The 19,342-nt window shown below is 65.9% G+C and overlaps 1 protein-coding gene across 4 annotated transcripts in view; it reads right to left on the reverse strand.

The window, feature by feature from the left end:
* Positions 1 to 4,137: 4,137 nt before the first annotated feature.
* Positions 4,138 to 19,342, reverse strand: part of SLC45A4 (solute carrier family 45 member 4) — a 48,570-nt gene continuing 33,365 nt past the window's right edge. For all 4 annotated transcript variants that reach the window (XM_070392447.1, XM_070392448.1, XM_070392449.1 and 1 more), the window contains 6 exons: positions 10,257 to 10,445; positions 9,130 to 9,309; positions 7,695 to 8,710; positions 6,899 to 6,998; positions 5,882 to 6,093; positions 4,138 to 5,653 (listed from right to left, as the gene is read on the reverse strand). In XM_070392447.1, the coding sequence (XP_070248548.1) occupies positions 5,300 to 5,653; positions 5,882 to 6,093; positions 6,899 to 6,998; positions 7,695 to 8,710; positions 9,130 to 9,309; positions 10,257 to 10,445 (2,051 nt within the window). In that variant the 3' untranslated portion in view covers positions 4,138 to 5,299. The remainder of the gene's footprint in view (positions 5,654 to 5,881; positions 6,094 to 6,898; positions 6,999 to 7,694; positions 8,711 to 9,129; positions 9,310 to 10,256; positions 10,446 to 19,342) is intronic.

The raw sequence follows: 19,342 nt of genomic DNA on the forward strand, positions 1-19,342 counted from the left end.
GCCCGAGTTGTGGGCTCCATCCCAGGGGCAGGGGGAGGGCGGTGCAGGAGGCAGCCGATTAGTGATTCTCTCTTCATTGATGTCTGTATCTCTCTCCCTCTCCCTCCCTCTCCCATCAATGAAGATCCATTTAAAAAACACATGCTGGGACCCAGAGGCTTTCAGCACACGGTCATTGACAGAAGAGAGAGGCTGGGCCTCGGGCTGCAGCAAGTGGGCTCCACACTGGGTCACGCGTCTGGGGGTGGAAAGGGCTCCTCATGCCTCGGGTTCCTCTGGGCTCGGAGAGCCGTGATGAACGACCGGTCTCGGGAGCCCCCGAGGGAGCCGATCTACACGGACAGGACCCCTGCCTGCACAGGGCCAGGATTGGTACAACAGGGGTGCGCCCAGTGCCGATGGACACGGTGACGCCGGGTCGCTGCTCAGAGGCTGTGCAGACGCAGTGGAGTCTGACCTCCCGGGCGCCTGTGCCAAGAGCCGGGCCGGGCAGTGCGCCACTGCCTCCGCGCCCTCCACACGCCTCTCCGGCCCGAGGCACTCCCAGCGCAGATCGCGCCTCCTCTGTCCCGTCCGTCTGCCCTCCAGCTGCCAGAGTCCTGTTGGTGGTCCCTACTCTGGCCTTTCACTGTGTGCGTGAGTGTGAGTGGGTGTGTGCAAGTGTGAGTGTGTGTGCGTGCGTGTGTGTGCACGAGTGTGTGTGTGTGCGTGAGTGTGTGTGCGCGCGCGCGAGTGTGTGTGTGCGTGAGTGTGAGTGTGTGTGTGCGCGCGAGTGTGTGTGAGTGTATGTGTGAGTGTGCATGCGAGTGTGTGCGTGTGTGTGTGCGTGTGTGTGTTAGAGCGCCGGCCCAAGCACCGAAGGGTCACAGGTTCGATTCCCAGTCAAAGGCATGTACCTGGGTTGTAGGTTTGATCCCTGGCTCGTCAGGGTGGGTTCAGGAGGCAACCAATGGATGTTCCTCTCCCCGCCCCCCCTCCCTCCCTCTCACTCTGAAAAGCAATGGAAAAATACCCTCCTGTGAGGATGAACCAAAAACCTAAATGAAAAGCCGAGCACGTGGATGGCAGGCAGGCGGGTGCCCTGGGCCGAGTCCGCAGCCCCGTGCGTTTCTCACTGAGACCTAACTTCCCCATTCGCTGCTCGATTCGCTGCTCTCGCCCTCCAGTGCCGTGGCGCCTCCGGGGACTTCCTGCTCTCACCCAGGGACACCTGCAGGGTGCGGAATGTTCAGGATAAACAAGACACAGAGACAGACAGACAATAAATATAAACAAGATTTTTTCTAATAAAAAAAACAAAAATCTCAAAACAGAAGACCTCTGCTCACTCTCACCAGGAGGTAGGTGACCTGCTGGTGCGAAAGGAGGGAGGAGACCAGCCGCTCCGGGGCAGGGGCTTCATGGGTGTTTAGAAACCCACTTCGTCCTCAGCCTCTAGGGGCGGCCCCGGGGCCAAAGGGCATGCATGGGGGCCGAGTGGGCAGCAGGGGGCGCTGCGAGCCAGTGCTGGCCAAGGAGCCACAGGTTCCCGTCCCCAGCAGGGAGCACCCCCACCCCCTGCGATCCCCACCGGAGGGTGCACAGGGCCCAGGCAGGCCCCAGGCGTGGGGTGTTCTGGCCACCGTCTCCCGACGTCCAGGCTGGACCTCACGCCGCCCCCAATCCTGCGGCTTCCCTTCTCCTTCCCGCCTCCACCCACCCCCACCGGGCCGGCTCCCTCAGCGCCCCCTCCCACCAGTCGGAGGAGCCTTTTAACAGAACTGTTCCGGGGTTCAAGTCTCGCCCCCAGTGACCCCAGCCCCTCTTCTCCGCTGCCACCTGGGCTGCTCCGTGTGCAGCTGGGGCGGCCGGCTGTTTCCAAGCCCCCCTGCCACACACGCTCGCTCTCCAGGCGGTCAGGGCCCCCACCCCGGGGGCCCGAGAGGGCGTGGGCTCCCAGCTCAGCCACGCTGGTGGGTGGGTCTCCCCAGCCGCTCAGCCTGAGTGCCCAGAACCAGGGGACCCCACCTCCGGCTGACGGCAGCCCAGGAAGAGTGGGGCTGGAGGTGCCTGCGAGGGCTCAGACACTGGGAGGCCTTTGGGGAAACAGCCACTCCCCCCAGGAGGAAGCGACAGGCACGCCACAGGCACGTGGAAGGTTATTCAGATTCAACCCCAAAGTCCACGAGAGACAGAGGGGCGGACACAGGAGGCCCGGGCTCCATGCTGTCTGCAGGGGTGGCATGAGCCCACAGAGCAGGTGCAGGGCTGAACCCCAGAGCGGGGTACACAGAGCAGGAGCAGGGCTGAACCCCACAGAGCGGGGTACACAGAGCAGGTGCAGGGCTGAACCCCACAGAGCGGGGTACACAGAGCAGGCGCAGGACCAGACCCCACAGACAGACGGGGCACAGAGCAGGTGCAGGGCTGAACCCCACAGAGCGGGGTACACAGAGCAGGTGCAGGGCTGAACCCCAGAGTGGGGTACACAGAGCAGGTGTAGGGCTGAACCCCACAGACGGGGCACAGAGCAGGTGCAGGGCTGAACCCCAGAGCGGGGTACACAGAGCAGGTGCAGGGCTGAACCCCAGAGCGGGGTACACAGAGCAGGTGCAGGGCTGAACCCCACAGAGCGGGGTACACAGAGCAGGTGCAGGGCTGAACCCCACAAACAGAACGGGGCACAGAGCAGGTGCAGGACCAGACCCCACAGAGCAGGGTACACAGAGCAGGTGCAGGGCTGAACCCCAGAGCGGGGTACACAGAGCAGGTGCAGGGCTGAACCCCACAGAGCGGGGTACACAGAGCAGGTGTAGGGCTGAACCCCACAGATGGGGCACAGAGCAGGTGCAGGGCTGAGCCCCAGAGCGGGGTACACAGAGCAGGTGCAGGGCTGAACCCCACAGAGCGGGGTACACAGAGCAGGTGCAGGGCTGAACCCCAGAGCGGGGTACACAGAGCAGGTGCAGGGCTGAACCCCACAGAGCGGGGTACACAGAGCAGGTGCAGGGCTGAACCCCACAAACAGAACGGGGCACAGAGCAGGTGCAGGACCGGACCCCACAGAGCGGGGTACACAGCGGGTGCAGGACCGGACCCCACGTCCACCACAGAGAACAGCAAGGCACAAGCCCTGGGCCCCCTCCAGCTCACTCCCCACCCAATAAAAAGTGTAAGGCAGGTGGACATTCTTTACTTCTCCCCCCACCAGGTGTGTCACACGCAGGTGTCGCTGCTAGACCAGCAGGAGCAGCAGCCTCCAGCGCAGGAAGCTGGCCAGGGTGGCCCCGGGGCAGCCGCTGGCCTGCAGCAGCCGCAGGATGAGGGCAGCTGGCAGGTCCCAGCCCTGCCTTCCAGGAGGCCCCGCCCCACCTGCTCCTCAACTCGGTCCTGGTGGCGGCAGGAGCCAAGCAGCCTGGGAAGTCCTGTTCGGTGGGGCTGCCCTGGCCGGCCGGTGTCTAGGGGTTTGGTGTGCACCCGTGTGTCTGCGACAGGCCCAGCACTGCTGTGGGAGCCACTGCCACAGGAGGAAGGCCGGGCACTTTTGAGAGTGGACCTCAAGCAGGCCGCACAGACACCCGGCCTCGGTGGCCTGTGCCTGGCAGGATGGGAGGAGCCGCCCTTCATTCCTAGCACCCACTCCTGCGCTGCAGCCCACACCTCAGGGGGCTCCACCCTGGAGTTCAGGGGGTGAGGGGGGGGGGGGTGTCAGACCTATTTCTCCATATGCTGCTGCCCAAGCAAACACCCCTGAGACTGTGGAGCCCAGACTCTGAGGGGCGTGCTGTCCTGCCCCCCCCGCCCAACCCCTGGAGACACTGGGCACCCGTCCCACCTGGCCGCTCAGGGGCCGGTGCAGGGGCTCAGGGCACCTGGAGTGTCTGGAACCAGGGGAGCCGAGGTGCAGCGAGAAGACGGTGCCCGGCCACTCGGGGGCCTGCCCGTCCCCAGGAGGCTCTCGGGCCTCTCCAGGCCTCACACATGGGCCCCTCGTCTGCCAGGCGGGCCTCTGGGGTCCTGACCTATGCGGGAGGGCCCCTGGGCGGAGGGCATCTGAGGTGGGCGGGCACCCAAAACCCGGGCACGGGCGCTGCCAGCGGCGGAGACAGGGCGAGACCAGCGGCCAGTCAAGTACACAGACTCAGTCATTCCTTTACATACACAGAAATTCAAGTAATTTATTTCAAAACTGCTTAGTTTCATCTTGAAATATATATTTGCTCTAGAATGATCATATTGCAGCATGATTCTCATGCAGTTTAAAGTCCTTTATTTAAAAAAACATCAACTTGAGGCAGCGAAGTTTTACAACTGGTGCTCCATCCGGGGCGCGGGGCCTCCCCTGAGACTGCGGCCCGAGCGCGTGCGGACGCCGGTGCAGAGACGGTAGCAAACGGCCCTGGTGGTTGCAAACCACGAGGCGATGGTTCTTTCCTCACGGAGTGACCGTGGGGACTCCAGCGTCAAGCGGGGGACCAGGCGACGAGGTCAGAGGTTCAGCAGTGTCCAGCACGTGGCCGGCGGCCGTGGCCCCCACCCCTCGATGGGGCTGGGCAGGCCCAGCAGACGGTTCAAAGACAAAGTGCAATGAGAGTCAGCGACGTACCCGGGCCCCGGGCAGGGACGCGCTGCGGGGCAAACCTGCCGCTCAAATGCCGCCCGGCTGGTGCCCGTGGGCAGAGCCAGGAGTGGCCCTCGCCAACCGCCCGCTCCGCCCCCAGGAGCAGGGCCCTGCCCTCCCGGCTTGGGGGTGTGGCTGCCACATGCCCACTGCCCAGGAGCGGGCACACGTGTCGAACTCTGAGGAGGAGAGGAGATGCCGTTAGTCTAAACAGTGTTTGGAAAAAATTTTTTTTCTAAAATCGGAAAGAAAAATACTCTCCCGCAGCGAGCAGCAGCACCGACGTGTGGCGAGATCTGACACGTCCCGACACCACAGAGAACACACCTGGTGAGCACGGCCGTCACCGACCAGGTGGCCGGGACCTGAAGGCTCAGAGGCGCCGCGGAAGGCAGCCCTCCCGTCTCCGAGCCGCTCACGGCCGACACGGTAAGCCTGGCTCACAACTCAGACCTGCAGGACAGTGTGCCTGCGGGTCAAAGTGGAAATTAAAGATCTTTTTCAGTTAAATAAAAAGATTTCAAATGATTTTTAATTGTGGAGAAAGTGAATCCTGGGGGTATCTGCCTACGCTACAGCAGCCTCCCTTCCGCTGGGCAGGCGCCGGGGCTGGCGCGGCCACGGAAGCAGCGCTGGCCGCTCGCGGGCGCCCGGGCGCCCGGGCCCCACACCCCGCGGGCGTGTGTGCACCGGAGCCGCTCAGACCATGGACTCCGTCTCCACGAGCCCCTGCGGGCCCTCCTTTCGCGTCAGCCGCAGGACCGTGGGCTTCTCGCCGCTGCCCTCGCCCGGCGGCGGGGCGGACAGGCCTCTCTGCTCGTCCTTGGCCTCTTCCGACACCTCCGGGTAGATCACCAGGAACGTGGCGGACAGGAAGCCCAGGAAGGAGCCCACGGAGGCCACCATGGGGATGACACTCACGGTGCCCACGGCGTCCACCACGCTCCCGAGGGCCGACGCCACCAGGATCTGGGAGATGTAGACCTGGCAGGAGAGGATGGCGCAGTCGATGCCGAAGCCGCGCTTGGAGCTCCCGGGGCTGTGGTGGATGTACTGCAAGAGAGGACAGGAGGGCTAGCCACGGCTGGCTCGGCAGGACCCCGCCCCTCTGCACCCTGTGGCCGTTTCAGAGCACAGAGCACAGACCCGGACCGGCTGGGCCCGAACGGCCCGGGGTAAGGGCAGAGCGACCTGGGCACGAGGGAGTGAGCGCGGGCTCGGGAGCCAGGCCACAGTGACCCGGCACGATGTGCCCAGCACCCACCGCGGGCGCAGACGCACCTCCTTGATGTCGTGGTACTGCCCCAGCAGGGCATAGGGGCAGTAGGAGATGCTCATGGACACGATGCCCATGGTGCTGATCATGATCATGGCCACGTAGACGTTGGCGAACATGGCCATCACGGCGGTGCCCACGGAGAAGCCCAGCGTCCCCAGCACGTAGATGACCCGGATGCTCAGGTCGTAGTTGTCCAGGTACTTCTGGAGCAGAGCTGCCGAGAGAGCATGTGCTCACGGCCCCGCACCCTCCCTGCACGCCGCTGCCCACCACAGTGCCCACTCCCCGTCCAGGGCGCCAGCCCTCAGAAAGGAGCCAGCCCTCGGCCCAGGCTCTGCCATCGGCCCCGACCCGCCGCTCCCTGGGCCTCTGTCTGCCAGCCCAGCTGCCCAGGCCCGTTCAGCAGCCCCCAACCCTGTGTCCAGTCCTGCGGAGGGAACTCAAGCGGCTGCGGGTTTGCTCATGGGCACCCCTTGGCCCCCCCTTCCTGACCAGCATCTAGATGTCACCTCCTCCGGAGGCACCATGGACGCCATCCTGAGGCCTGTCCACGCTCGGACAGCGCAGTGACTGCCACGCTGGCGCCGGCTGCTGAGCGGCATTTATCTCGGCTCCCTGAGTCCAGGCCAGGCTGGGGCGAAGCCACCGCCTCCCCCAGGATGTGGGTGAAGAACGGACAGGGAACCCCTGCCTGGCACAGGACTCCCAGGACTGAGCCTGTCGCCCTGACCCCCGGGCACAGCGTCTTTGGGGGAAGGCCCCTCTGCATGGCAGGTGCCCCTGCAGCCATCCTGACCGCCAGCAGGTCCCCACTCCCGCTCCCTGTCCTGGCTGAGGTGCCACGGCCCCTCCCGGGCTCAGGGGCACAGCCCCCCCCCCCGAGGGTCCCTGCAGGGCCCAGCCCCGAGGCCAGCCGCAGCGGGAGTGCAGGACACCGTGTTCCCGGGCTCCTTCCCGGAGGCAGGCAGCCCCGCTTCCCCTGAGCAGAGCCCCCTCCATGAGGCCCTGGGACCACTCACCCGAGCAGATGGCCCCGGTGGCCGCGTAGATGACCAGCCCCCAGCAGCCCATCTTCACGCCGGCGTTGTAGGCCTGCCAGGCGGTCGAGTTGGAGGGAGCCTATTCCAGAGACAAGACTGGGCTGGTGCCGCGCGCCACCGGCACAGGCGGCTGCTTCACCTCTCGACGCAGCCAGGGGGTTGCTGCGCAGCAGGCACAGCAGCCTCCACCAGGTCAGCGCTGAGAGGTCCACCTCCCTCCAGCCTCGCTCCTCCCTGGTCCGGGCTCACCTAACTGGCAGCACCCCCCCCCCCCCCGCCCCCGTCCCGCCACAGCCCAGGTGAGGGCACGTGGAGGGCGGGGCCTGAGCCTGTGCTGAGACCACCCCAGCTGGACCCCAGGAGACACAGCCACAGGTGTGAGCCAGGCGGAAGCCATGGCCGCTGGCCTCGCCCACACGTGGTGACTGATGGCCACGTGTGGTGACAGACGCTGAGGGTCCGGCCCACGAAAGTGGCGGCCAAAACTACATCTCAATTCAGGTTCTCAGTGCCCCGCCCGGGGCACTTCTGACTGCTGACCACGGACCGGGTGTGACGACCTCCAAGTTCCCCCGATGGCCCTGCCACGTCCCCAGGAGCACCCTGGCCGCTGCCCACCGAGAGCCACCCACCCGCACCCGCGCGCTGGGGCAGCAGGCGGCGGCCTGGGGAGCGGCCTCCCTGCCGAGCTGGGTGCACGGGACCATCACGCGCCCGGCTCTCCCCGGGCCCCTCGTTCAGCCCTCACGACCGCCGTGACACCCACCCGGCTCACCTTGGGGTCCCCCTCGAAGATGACCTGGCCCATGAAGTCGGTGTAGAAGACGGCCTCGGCGATGACGGAGAACCAGGTGAGCAGGTGGCAGAGGCAGAGCCGCGTGAGCTCGCGCGGCATCTTCAGCATGGACAGCCACAGCAGCCGCACGGTGGTCTCGCCCTCGCCCTCCTCGCTCTCCGTGTCGCCGCTGGAGGTGGTGGCCCCGCTCTGGTTGCGGTGCCGGCTGCGCTGCCGCTGCCGCTTCTGCAGGTCGTACAGGTCGCTCATGCTGCGCGAGGGCTTGATCAGGACCACGGCGTTGGCGCGCCGGTAGCGGTAGCGGTGGGAGCCGATCTTGCCGTAGTAGGAGAAGGTGCTGGAGGCCTGGCGGCGGAAGCCGTGCCTGCGCCGCCGTAGGGCGCTGGACGCGGTCGAGGGCTTTGGGTCCCCGGCGTTGTAGCCGGGTGGGCCGTCCCTCGGGGGAGAGCCGCTGCCGTTGGGGACTTTGGCCTCGTGCATGTGATTATCCAGCAGCACGGCGTCCTCTTTGGTGGTGTCCCCGAGCAGCGAGGACAGGCGGGGCGGCAGGGCGGGGCCCAGGTCCTGGCTGGCGCTGTGGGGCGTGCCGGGGCCCGAGGCGTCGTGGAAGATGGAGGGCTCGATGCCGCGCAGGAACAGCAGCTCAGGCTCCAGGTCCAGCGTCGCGTCCGGCACGTGCAGCACCGAGTCGCTCTTGCTCCGCACCAGCTCCACGCCCAGGTAGTCCAGCGCCAGCTCCTGCTCCGACTGCACCTCGTCGGGGAACAGGCCGCCGTCCAGGAGGCTGGGCGGGGCGGGCGGGGCGGCCTCGGCACGCTCCTGCTGGGGGCAGTACTGCTCCTCCTCGATGCTGAACAGGTGCAGGGCCACCGACGCCGTGAACACCACGGCCGCGAAGAAGAACAGCACCTGGTTCTGCGTCCGGAACCAGGAGCCCAAGAAGGTCTGTGTCCAGTCCAGCCCCCCGAGCACGTAGCCGATGGCCCCGCCGAGGCCTGGCGGGCGGAAGGACAGCAGCAGTGAGGAGCGGCGCCCGGGCCCCAGCAGACAAGCCAGCCAAGGTGTCCGACGGCCCGCGGGCTTGGGAGGGAGAGGGAGGGGCGGGTGGGGAGGCAGCACAGGCCCCTCTGGCCGACTCTGGGTCTGCAATTCTGACCCCACAGCTTCCTGCAGTGCCCGGGACCCCGCGCGGCACCACCCTGGGCCCCAGGCCTTGGAAGCGGGCGCTCCAGCGGATGTGAAAGCTGCGGGGAGCGGTGGGCCCTGCGCTGGGCAGGGCCAGCTACCAGCACGTCACCCGTCAGCACTCATCGGGCCTGGGGGCGGGGCCCTGCTCAGCCTGGCCTGCTGGCAGCTGGTCCGGAGCCCACTGCCCCGAGCGTGGGCCGGGGATGGGGGGGGGCAGGGCGCTCACCGGCAGAGAAGGCGTGGATGTTGAGGGCCATGTCCTGATCCTCGCTGTCCACCACGTCCAGCAGGTAGGCGCGGATGGGCCCCTCGGTCGCGTCGGCGCTGAAGTCCAGGACGACCACGCCCAGCACTGTGAGCACGATGCCGATGGGCTGCTGGCCAGGCACGTCCCCGAGGACCAGGCCTGGCGGGCACAAGCGGGCAGGCCTCAGCTCCGGGCACCCGCCCCAGCCCAGCCAGAAGGTGCTCCTTCCTGCCGCCTGCGGGCCGCTGTCCCTCCACCACGCTAACTGGCCGCGGACTCAGAGCTCCTTTCAGTGGGCGTTACGACCAAGCAGAGAGGGTCCTTCCCACCCACCTGCACGGGCGGGGTCTCTGTGGTCCCGCCGGGCTCAGGGCCTGCAGGTACGTCCCTGCTGCTCTGAGTGCACGGGGACGGGAGTGACAGGCTGGGCTTCTGTCGGGGGACATGCGGCTGCAGGGCTGCCCCTCAAGCCTGGCCCAGGCCTTTGAGAAGCTGAGCGAGGCCCCTGTGGGGCCTCTTCTTCCATGACCGGCATCACTGGCTGCCACCTGAGTGCACAGACCTGGGGGCGAGCTCCCGGCTTCAAAGTCACTGACGGGGCTGGGGGGTGGGGAGGGGGTCATTGGGGGGAAAGGAGACATACATAATGCTTTACACAATAAAAAAGGCCATCTTATCACCCTTAAAGAAAAAAAGTCACTGGGGAAAACCACGTGTGTTCTCAGCAGCCTCTAGCGGCGCCCCCGGCAAACACTGTTTCCCCATCGAGCTGCTTCAATTACAAACAAAACAAAACAAAATGAAGCGACTGCGAGGACGTGAAACAGCACCGCCAGCCTCGCACGGCCGGCATTTTCAGTACCGAGTCGGGAAAAGGAAAAGATAATTTCTGAGCCAATGCTGGGAACAGGACGTGGTCGGATACGCGCTAAGCAAACAGCCCACCAGGAAGCGCCGCCCTGTGAACAGGCTCCCGGGGCTTTCCCACAGCCCCGGCCGCCAGGCACCCACGCGGGCACTGCGAGGCCGGCCCGGGCCACCACTGAGCGGCTTCCCTGGGGGCAGGCTCTCCCGGCTCGGGGGGCACGGGGCGGCGGGGCACTCACCGATGGCAGAGCCGTTGAGGAAGAGGGCCACCCCAAAAAGCACACCCACACACAGGGCGAGGATGAACGGCCGCCGCCGGCCCCAGCTCAGGGTGCACCGGTCACTCGCGGAGCCGATGAGAGGCGTGAAGATGAGGCCGAGGATGGGGCTCAGGAACCAGGTGAGGCTGTAGTACTGCTCCGGGAGGCCTGCAACAGACACCGCCGTCACGGGCAGGCACGCACACGCACAGACATGTGCCGTCACACACACTCGCACGCACACACACAGATGTGTGGCCACCACACAGCGGACACACGCACAGACACCGCCGTCACACGCACATGCCATCACACATGTGGGGACGCACACACATCACACATGCATGGGCTGTCACAGGTGCAGGCATGCCCACACATCACACGTGCCATCACACACAGGAATACACAGGCATGCACCATCACATGGGAAGGCGTACACACATACAGACGGGTGGCCGTCACATGCATAGGCATGCAAACATACACTCGACCATCACACATGTGGGCACACACACACACACACGCACACAGACACTCGCAGGCTCGCCAGCCCAATCAGTCTGCTGTCCCTGCTCAGGAAGCCTGGGGACAGGGTGCTGCTGGGGGCACACACACGTGGTCGCACATATGCACCCCAGGCGGTGAGAGACTCGTCAGGACAGAAGGTCCTGCCTGTGGGGCTGGGCGGTTTGTGCCCATTTTACAGATGGGGAAGCTGAAGCTCAGAGAGGTTAGGCATCTGCCCTGGTCACAGTGAGAACCGAGAGCCCTAGGGCTTAAGCCCCGGGCTGCCCAACTCCAAGCTCTATGCACACTGACCCCCACGCTGGCGTCCTACCACCCAAACCCAGTGCCCACGGGGGCGGGAAACGAGGACGAACAAGCCGCAGCGTCAGCCAACAGCACGGCGGAGCCTCCCGCACGCTGGGCACAGGAGAGCATCCGCTGGGGCTCCGCGTATACGACATGCCAAGTGGTAAAGGGGTCTCTGCTGGCGGGAGCCAGGGGTTTGGGCTCAAGGTCCCGTTCTTAACCTGGGTGGGGGTGGCTGGGGACTACCCAGCCACACTCGGATCCTGCGCCTCCCGCACGGTGCTCGTCGATGGGCAGGCGACACACAGAGCAGCAGGCGCTTGGGCGGGAGTCACTGGGCTGACGTTCCCCACCGCCAAGGGCACCGCCACGACGGGCCTGCTGGGCGGGACGACTTCGCTCTCAGGAAAGGAGGCGCCTTTTGAAATCACTGAGTGGACAAAAGCACCTGTGTGCTCACTCCGCCCAGGATCGAGGCGCCTCCGGCCCCCATGCCGCGCAGAACTGCAGGGAGTTCCAGGGCCAGGGCCTCGGCCAAATGCACAGGCCGAACGCACCGTGTTTCAGGAAGCAAAGCGCGAGCTCGCGGAGTGTCCCGCTGACGAGCCCTGGTCCCAGGCCCTGGGTCCTCGCCTCTCACCACTGGTCAGGCCGTGAGGACAGCGGCCGCTGTGGCCACACCAACACTGCCCACACCGACACTGCCCACATCCCACAAGACACGCTGTCCAGCACCGCATTTCTCACAAATAACCGCGCACACTTCCCCAAGAACGGGGCACTTTTTAAACATATATTTGTATTGGTTTCAGAGAGAGGGAGAGGAAGAGAGGGGCAGACACACCCATGATGAGAGAGAGAGCAAGCTGCCTCCTGCACGCCCCCCACTGGGGGTCAAGCCCAAACAGGGCCTGTGCCCTGACTGGGAATTGAGCCGTGACCTCCTGGTTCCTAGGTCGACGCTCAACCCCGAGCCACACCGGCCGGGGGACTCTCACTTTTGTTGGGATTTTTAAACGTCACGACTTGACTAATAAACGCTGACCAGCCTAGCGACAGGGCTCCTCGCAGACGATGTGTGCGCGTGCGGCACCCGCGGCCCTGCCGGCCTCCTCTCCTCGGGCCTGTCTTCCGCCGGCTGCAGTGGGGGCCAGGCTGGGAGGCACCGGGCCTGGTGGCAGGAGCGCCGGTCCCGCACACCCTGCGCCCGAGCTCCTGAAGGCGCCTACGGGCTCAGGGCTCTGCCTCCAGGAGCAGCTGAGCCTGACCACAGCTCAGATGCAAACTGCCACCCACTGTCCTCAGTGTCCACTGTGCGACGGCCCGGCCGCCCCTCACTGGCCTGTTCACGCCCCCCCGCCGCCAACGGAGCACGGGACGTGGACACACACCGACCAGCTGCATGACGACCCTGGAGGCAGCTTTCCCGCCCGAGAGGGACCGCAGGGCTGGAGGCAGGACGCCCGGAGGTGCCGCTCCGCGTTGCCCCCTCACAGGCACCTGAAAGGCTGCGGGGCGATGGCTCCGGGAAGCGGTGCTTGTGCTTCTGGGGCCACAGGCTCGGCCCCAGCTCCCGCTGTGCTCAGGCTGCAGGGAGCCGCCCGCGGGTGAGAGCACTCCCCTCCCTCCCCCGGCCCGAGGCCAGGGCGGCGCCCAGGGCAGCCTCTCTGTGACCCACCCCTCGAGCCCTCGGCACTGGCCTTGCACGGCGGGAGCTGGGGCTGCTTGCCAGTGCGTGGACTTGGCCTTCCTGAGCAGCAGTGGGGGGCACGCTGTGCTGGGACTGTGCCCTGCGCACCCCCAGGGGCAGCGTGAGGAGCGTGCGGCTTCCAGGTACAGGTTCACAGACAGACGAGGAACTTGGGTCTTTCTGAGAAGTCACACCTTTAAGCCCCAACCTTCGGGACTCATCCAGAAGTTTGCCGAGCACCCGGTGAGCCAGCGGCGGCTCCTGCACAGGCAGCGCCTGCGGCTCCTCTGCCCGGCTCTTCTGCAAGCACCTTCTAGGCCGGAGGAGCCGCAGCTGCCGGGGCGCAGCCGCACCTGAGCCAAAAGGGTGCGGTTATGGGACTTGCTGGGCAGCGGCCTGGCCCACGGGGCACCCGGGGCTGGGAATGGCACAGGGACACTGGGTGACACTTTGTCTACGCCCAAACATTGGCAGGGAAAGTAACCATTTCCCTCACGTCCCCAACGCCACCCTGAGCTGTGAGTGAGCCGGTCTGGACGCCCCCGCGGCGGTGAGAACAGTCCCGTCCCGGGCGCGGGGGCGCTGGGACGCGGCGGCCACGGCCTTTCCCAGCCCGGCTCTGAACAAACAAGGCGGCCGCAGTAAATAATTTCTGTTTTCTTCCAGGCACCAGCCGAACAACAATGGTGGGACCAGGAAGGCCCCGCGCTCACAGGAAATGCTCCGTGTGTCACCCTCGCCCGCAGGCTGAGTGAGGTCACGGTGACGGCAGCCACGCGGTCACGCGCAGGGGCTCCCGCTCCTCACGGCCTCTCCTGATAACGGGCCTGGGGGCGGGGCGGGCGGAAGGTGCTGGGGCTTTAACAAAGGCTGCGGTGGGAACAGCAGCCCCTCGACAGGCAGGGCTGCCCATCCAGATAGGCTGTTCCCCACGCAAACGCACGGCAGCGCCAGCTCCTGGGAGCCGCTCCCGGTGGGAACCGCTCGGGAGCCTCGGTGACTGAAGAATGAGTCAATGAAGCTGGAAACCACCGCCTGCGGCACGTCCCTGCCCCTGGCCACACACAGGCCCTGCCCTCCCCCACCCCCTGCCCCCGGGCGTCTGCCTGCACAGGCCGAGGGGGCAGATGACACCTCCAGCTACAGCCAGGGCCCAGAGCTGCAGGAATGTTCCAGGATCAGAGCCACCAGGAGGAGGAGGGAGGGATGGAAAGAAGGGACGTAAACTCATGCTTTTCTGAGGCCCCGCGGAGCAGCACCCTGTGAGGAGGGCGCGAGAACCTGTGGCCAGGGACGCGCCTGGGCCTGGGCCTGGCTGGCCTAGGAGCAGAGGAATGACACGGGTGCCCAGCACCCAGCTGTGTTCCCCAAAAGTTAGCGTTCACCCCAGTGAGGAGGAGCAGACAATGGAAGCCTGGTCCGCAGGCCCCCTGGGCGTCGGGGAGATGGCACCGTCAGGCCTCCTGCGGGCACCGTGAGCGGCATCCCAGTGGGTCCCATGGTCTTTCTTCTGGTAGAAGAGCCTTCTCCCTCCCTGACGTGGCCGACGCCCGACGTGGTTTCCAGGGAATAACTGGGCCGGCCGCTGGCAGCCCCACCCCGGGCTCCCCAACACTGGGTGAGAGGCCTGGTCCTGTTTTAAACAAGGGCTGGGCCCACTGGCCAGAATCAAGCGGGACCCTGACCCACCAGAGAGCGGGGGACCCTGACCCGCTGGAAAGCGGGGCACGGCCTCCTGCTCCCGCCCGCTGCGGCCAGTACCCACCTCCGCGGCTCTAACAGGAGCCCTGCAACCAGCAGCCATCTTTACGATGACACAGCGAGGCTGCCTATTGCTACCCGGACCGCATGGCCCTTGGCGGGAGGTTGCAAGGCTCCCTGAAGATCAGGAAGTGCACGGCCACCCAGCGCCCAGCTGCTCGCTCAGTCCCACAGCCATGTCGGTCCCAGAGCCAGCACGCCGCCAACGGCACGTTTCCCTATGGCCAGCCTTGGAGGAGGATGAAGGCTCTGCAAGTCCAACACGTCCAGAACCTACTGATCCGCACTCCAAACCCAGAGCTCCCCTGGGTCCCCTCACTCATGGAGGACACCCCATCACCGACCTGCTGGCAGAAGCCTGGGCACCTCCCCTCCCCTCCCCCGGAGCCCAGCACTGCCACAGCTCAACCACCTCTCGCCCCCCCAACACACCACCTGTACACACCCCTGCCCCGCCGCCCACACCTCCCACTACAGACCCAGCAGGGACTGCCCGAGTGGCCTGCGCCTGCCAGCGCCCCACGATCCAGGGTGGAGGAGGGCAGCCTCAGGGCGCCGAGGACCCCACCTGTAACGCTCAGGGACCACCAAGTAGCAGAGACCCCGCCTGGGCCGCGTCCGTTTCCAGCACAACCCACCACCTGGCAAGCAGAGGGCGCGGCGGAGACACCTCCTTCCTATGAGCCCAGCAGGCGCTTGGGCGCCCACCTGCGCTCCCAGCCCCACTGCCCGCCTTCCCGAGGGACAGTCGCTTGCTCACGTTTCTAGGCTGAAGGCACTGGAGGCCTCGCAGGGACACCTCGCAGGGACAGTGCGAGGCGGAGGGGTGAGAGGTGGCGGAAGAAGTGCCACAGCCTCGGCCGGACAGAGCAGTGGACACAGGGCAGGCATGGCCCTGGTTGGGAGAGGGCAGAGGTCTTGGTCTGGGAAAGGGACAGATCACAGTGCCAAGCACAGAGTGCCAGGGAGAGGCCAGGCCAGTTCCTGGGGAGGAACCCCTGGACCAGAGACCAGCGTCCCCAAGGCCACAGCAGGTGAGGGAGACCAGAGGCCATACAACCGAGGGGGCGTGGTCAGGAAGGGCTGTACCACCGCAGGGCCCCCTCACCCTGTCACCCCCGCAGGGCCCCCTCACCCTGTCACCCCGCAGGGCCCCCTCACCCTGTCACCCCCGCAGGGCCCCCTCACCCTGTCACCCCGCAGGGCCCCCTCACCTTGTCACCCCGCAGGGCCCCCTCACCCTGTCACCCCGCAGGGCCCCCTCACCCTGTCACCCCGCAGGGCCCCCTCACCCTGTCACCCCCGCAGGGCCCCCTCACCCTGTCACCCCCGCAGGGCCCCCTCACCCTGTCACCCCCGCAGGGCCCCCTCACCCTGTCACCCCGCAGGGCCCCCTCACCCTGTCACCCCGCAGGGCCCCCTCACCCTGTCACCCCCGCAGGGCCCCCTCACCCTGTCACCCCGCAGGGCCCCCTCACCCTGTCACCCCCGCAGGGCCCCCTCACCCTGTCACCCCCGCAGGGCCCCCTCACTCTGTCACCCCGCAGGGCCCCCTCACCCTGTCACCCCGCAGGGCCCCCTCACCCTGTCACCCCGCAGGGCCCCCTCACTCTGTCACCCCCGCAGGGCCCCCTCACCCTGTCACCCCCGCAGGGCCCGAGATGGCCAGGTGGCCTCAGACCTGGTCCTCCCTCCCAGCTGCTGGGAGGCTGTCCTGCCCGTGACCGGGGGATGGTTAACGTGCCACCCCCCCTTCCCAGGGAAGGTGAATGGAAGGGCCCGGAGATGCAGACGCACCAGAGTCGCAGGGGCGAGGGCTAGACGTGTCCCCGGCCCCAGCCTCACCCCAGCAGCAGCCCTGACCTCAGCGGCCCAGCACCCCGACAGGAAGTGAGCTGAGAGCCCCCTCGGCTCGTAGGCGCTGCCCCTGCATTTAGGGGCGCCGTCAGGGTGCAGGAGGCACATGGGCCGTTAGAAAGCTGAGGGTCAGATGCCGGGGGCCCCAGGGGCAGCAGCCTCGCGGACTGCAGGCGGTGTGGCTCAGTGGGCTGTGCCGTCACCATCCAGCAGGAGAGCCGTGAAGAAATGAGGACGGGGTCGTTCGGAGACGGTGGGGCCCGACTGGGTCGAGGAGGCTGAGAACTCCGGCCGCGGCAGCGCAGGCCTCCGGGGCCGGCGGGGATGGGGGCACAGCTCTGCGGGCCAAAGGCGCCTCCCATCACAGCCACAGTGACAGCAAGTGCAGCGTGTGGGAGCGGAGAGGAATCAAGGTCACACAGCCGGCTTGAAACTGATGACTCGGCAGCTCCCGCCCAGGCTCAGCGCCGGCCGCCCTCCCTGCCCTCCGCTGCGGGGACTTTCTGCCTCCACAGCGGTTCCCCCTCGTGCAGGCAGCATCCAGTGGCCCTGGCCTCCCCTCGTCCAGCCCTGACCACCCGGCTTCCCAGCTCGTGATCTGCCTCACCCAGAGCTGCGAGCAGCCCTTGTACCACGTGGTGCCAGTCCCCACACCAGGCGGGAGCTTCTCAGAGCGCCTTTCTGCTAGGCTCCCCAACAGTGTGCAAGCCCGGGCACCCACCCCTACTCACCCACCTACCCACCCACCCACCTACCCACCTACTCACCCACCCACCCACCCACTCACCCACCTACTCACCCACCTACCCACCCACCTACCCACCCACCCACCTACCTACTCACCACCTACCCACCCACCCACCCACCCACACATCCACCTACCCACACATCCACCTACTCACCACCTACCCACCCAACCACCCACCTACCCACCCACCCACCTACCCACCCACACACCTACCCACCCACCCACCTACCCACCCACCCACCTACTCACCACCTACTCACCCACCCACCTACTCACCCACCCACCTACTCACCCACCCACCCACCTACTCACGACCTACCCACCTACTCACCACCCACCTACCTACTCACCCACCCACCCACCTACTCACCCACCCACCCACCTACTCACCTACCTATCCACCTACTCACCACCTACCCACCTACTCACTCACCTAACCACCCACCTGCCCACCTACTCACCCCCTACCCACCCACCCACCTACTCACCACATACCCACCTACTCCCCGCCAGGTGCGCCCCTCCCACTTAGACAGCTCGTGTCGGTGGAAGACACTTTTCAGGACAAAACCACCGCCACCTGGAACATACTTCGCTGGTGGACACATACTGTACTGGTTGCTCTGATACAATTTTTCCTGTCGCTTTTAATTCCACTGTGTATATACTAGTACATGGTTCATGTTCTGTCATTACTGTAATTTTGGAAGATTATGATCCAGCAAGTTTGAAAGCTGCTGCAATACAATACAGCCCTATTAAAACTGTTCAACACCACTGTTCTTTACTCGTGTTAATATGTGCAGAATGGCCCAGAGCTCTCTGTAAATCACCTCCTTGGAGTGGCGAATAAGGCCTCTTGTGATCGGACCCCTGCCTACCAGGGCCCGGATCTCTCAATGCAGCCTCCCCTCTCCCTGTGCCTGGTTGGCGCTAGCTGTCCTTTTCCCGCTGTCCCCCAGGCTCGGGCAGTGGCCTGCGTTGTAAGTGTGCCTCCTAATCTTGCTTCTGCAGGCCACCGGTCACAGCCTTTGCCCAGGCCAGCGGGGCACCCACACCAGGCACCGCCTCCTGTCAGCCTCCCAACCTGGAGCCACTGCGCCCTGGGACCAGGGCCGCAGCAGCGCATCCCTCCTAAGCCTCATTCCTCATCTACCAACTGCTGGCCCCGCACCCAGGTACGGCTCAGAGGCTGATGAAAGAACAGGCCCAACTCCTTGGGAAAAATGACGACCGACCGCTGACATGTCATTGTTTCTAAAACACAATGATCTGAAACAAGGAAACCCAGACTTCCCAGCCAAACCAAACAGCCAGGACGCACGGGCTTTGCTCTGGTCAAGAGGCGGGAGGCTCCGGGAAAGGCCCACGGCGCCCACGCTGCCCCTCGGTGGCGTGCCTCAGCGCAGGTCTTACAATGCAGGCCTTCGCGTTTCAGAGGGCCCAGCAAGGACAGCGTGCCCACGTCATGGATTCTCTCCCACGGGGTGAGGGTGGGCAGCCGGCCAGCGGCACTGGGCCATGAGCCCCTGGAAGCTTCCTCAGTCTCCAGGCAGCAGGAAATCAGCCTGCGGACAGCCTATGGCCCATTCGGTGCTTTCTCACGTTTTAGAAACTGGCGAAATGACACAGTGTAAACTTTACCACTCAGACCAGGGGCAGGGCCCGTCCCGCCCTTGAAGCCCAGGCACGGGGTGAGCTAAGTGCTTGAGGAAGCAGAGCAGCGAACTTTAACTTGGTGAGTGTGCACGGCCCTCGGGTGATGTTAGAAATACCCACGTGGGCCTTGGCAGAGAAAAGGGTCCCCACCCGACTCAGATCCACCGCTAGGCATGCAGCTCTGAGCGTGGGCTCCGGCACTACGGGCGCCGCCCCGCCCCCGTCCTCCTCCCGAACAGCCACCTTCCACCGGCGCTGCCCCCGCCGCCCCGCCCCCACCTTCGTCTCCACGGAGGCGACCACTCCGGGGACCTGACACAGGTGGTCACGTCGCATCTGTCCTGTGTGTCTGGGTCATTTCACTGAGACGGATGTCTTAAGGCACCCCCTCCCCAACTGGGCCGTTTCCCGTCCCCACCGTGCGTGGCCCTGGGCGCACCTGCCTCCTCACTCGCCAGAGCTCCCGGGGTGGGGCGGGGCGGCTCTGAGCCCAGCACTCTCCACGCAGGAAGCAACCGACCGCTGGACCACGGTCCC

This window comes from Myotis yumanensis, unplaced genomic scaffold (genome assembly GCF_028538775.1).
Source record: "Myotis yumanensis isolate MYYU_CA2020_CCGP unplaced genomic scaffold, mMyoYum1.0.hap1 SCAF_15, whole genome shotgun sequence".
NCBI lineage: Eukaryota > Metazoa > Chordata > Mammalia > Chiroptera > Vespertilionidae > Myotis > Myotis yumanensis.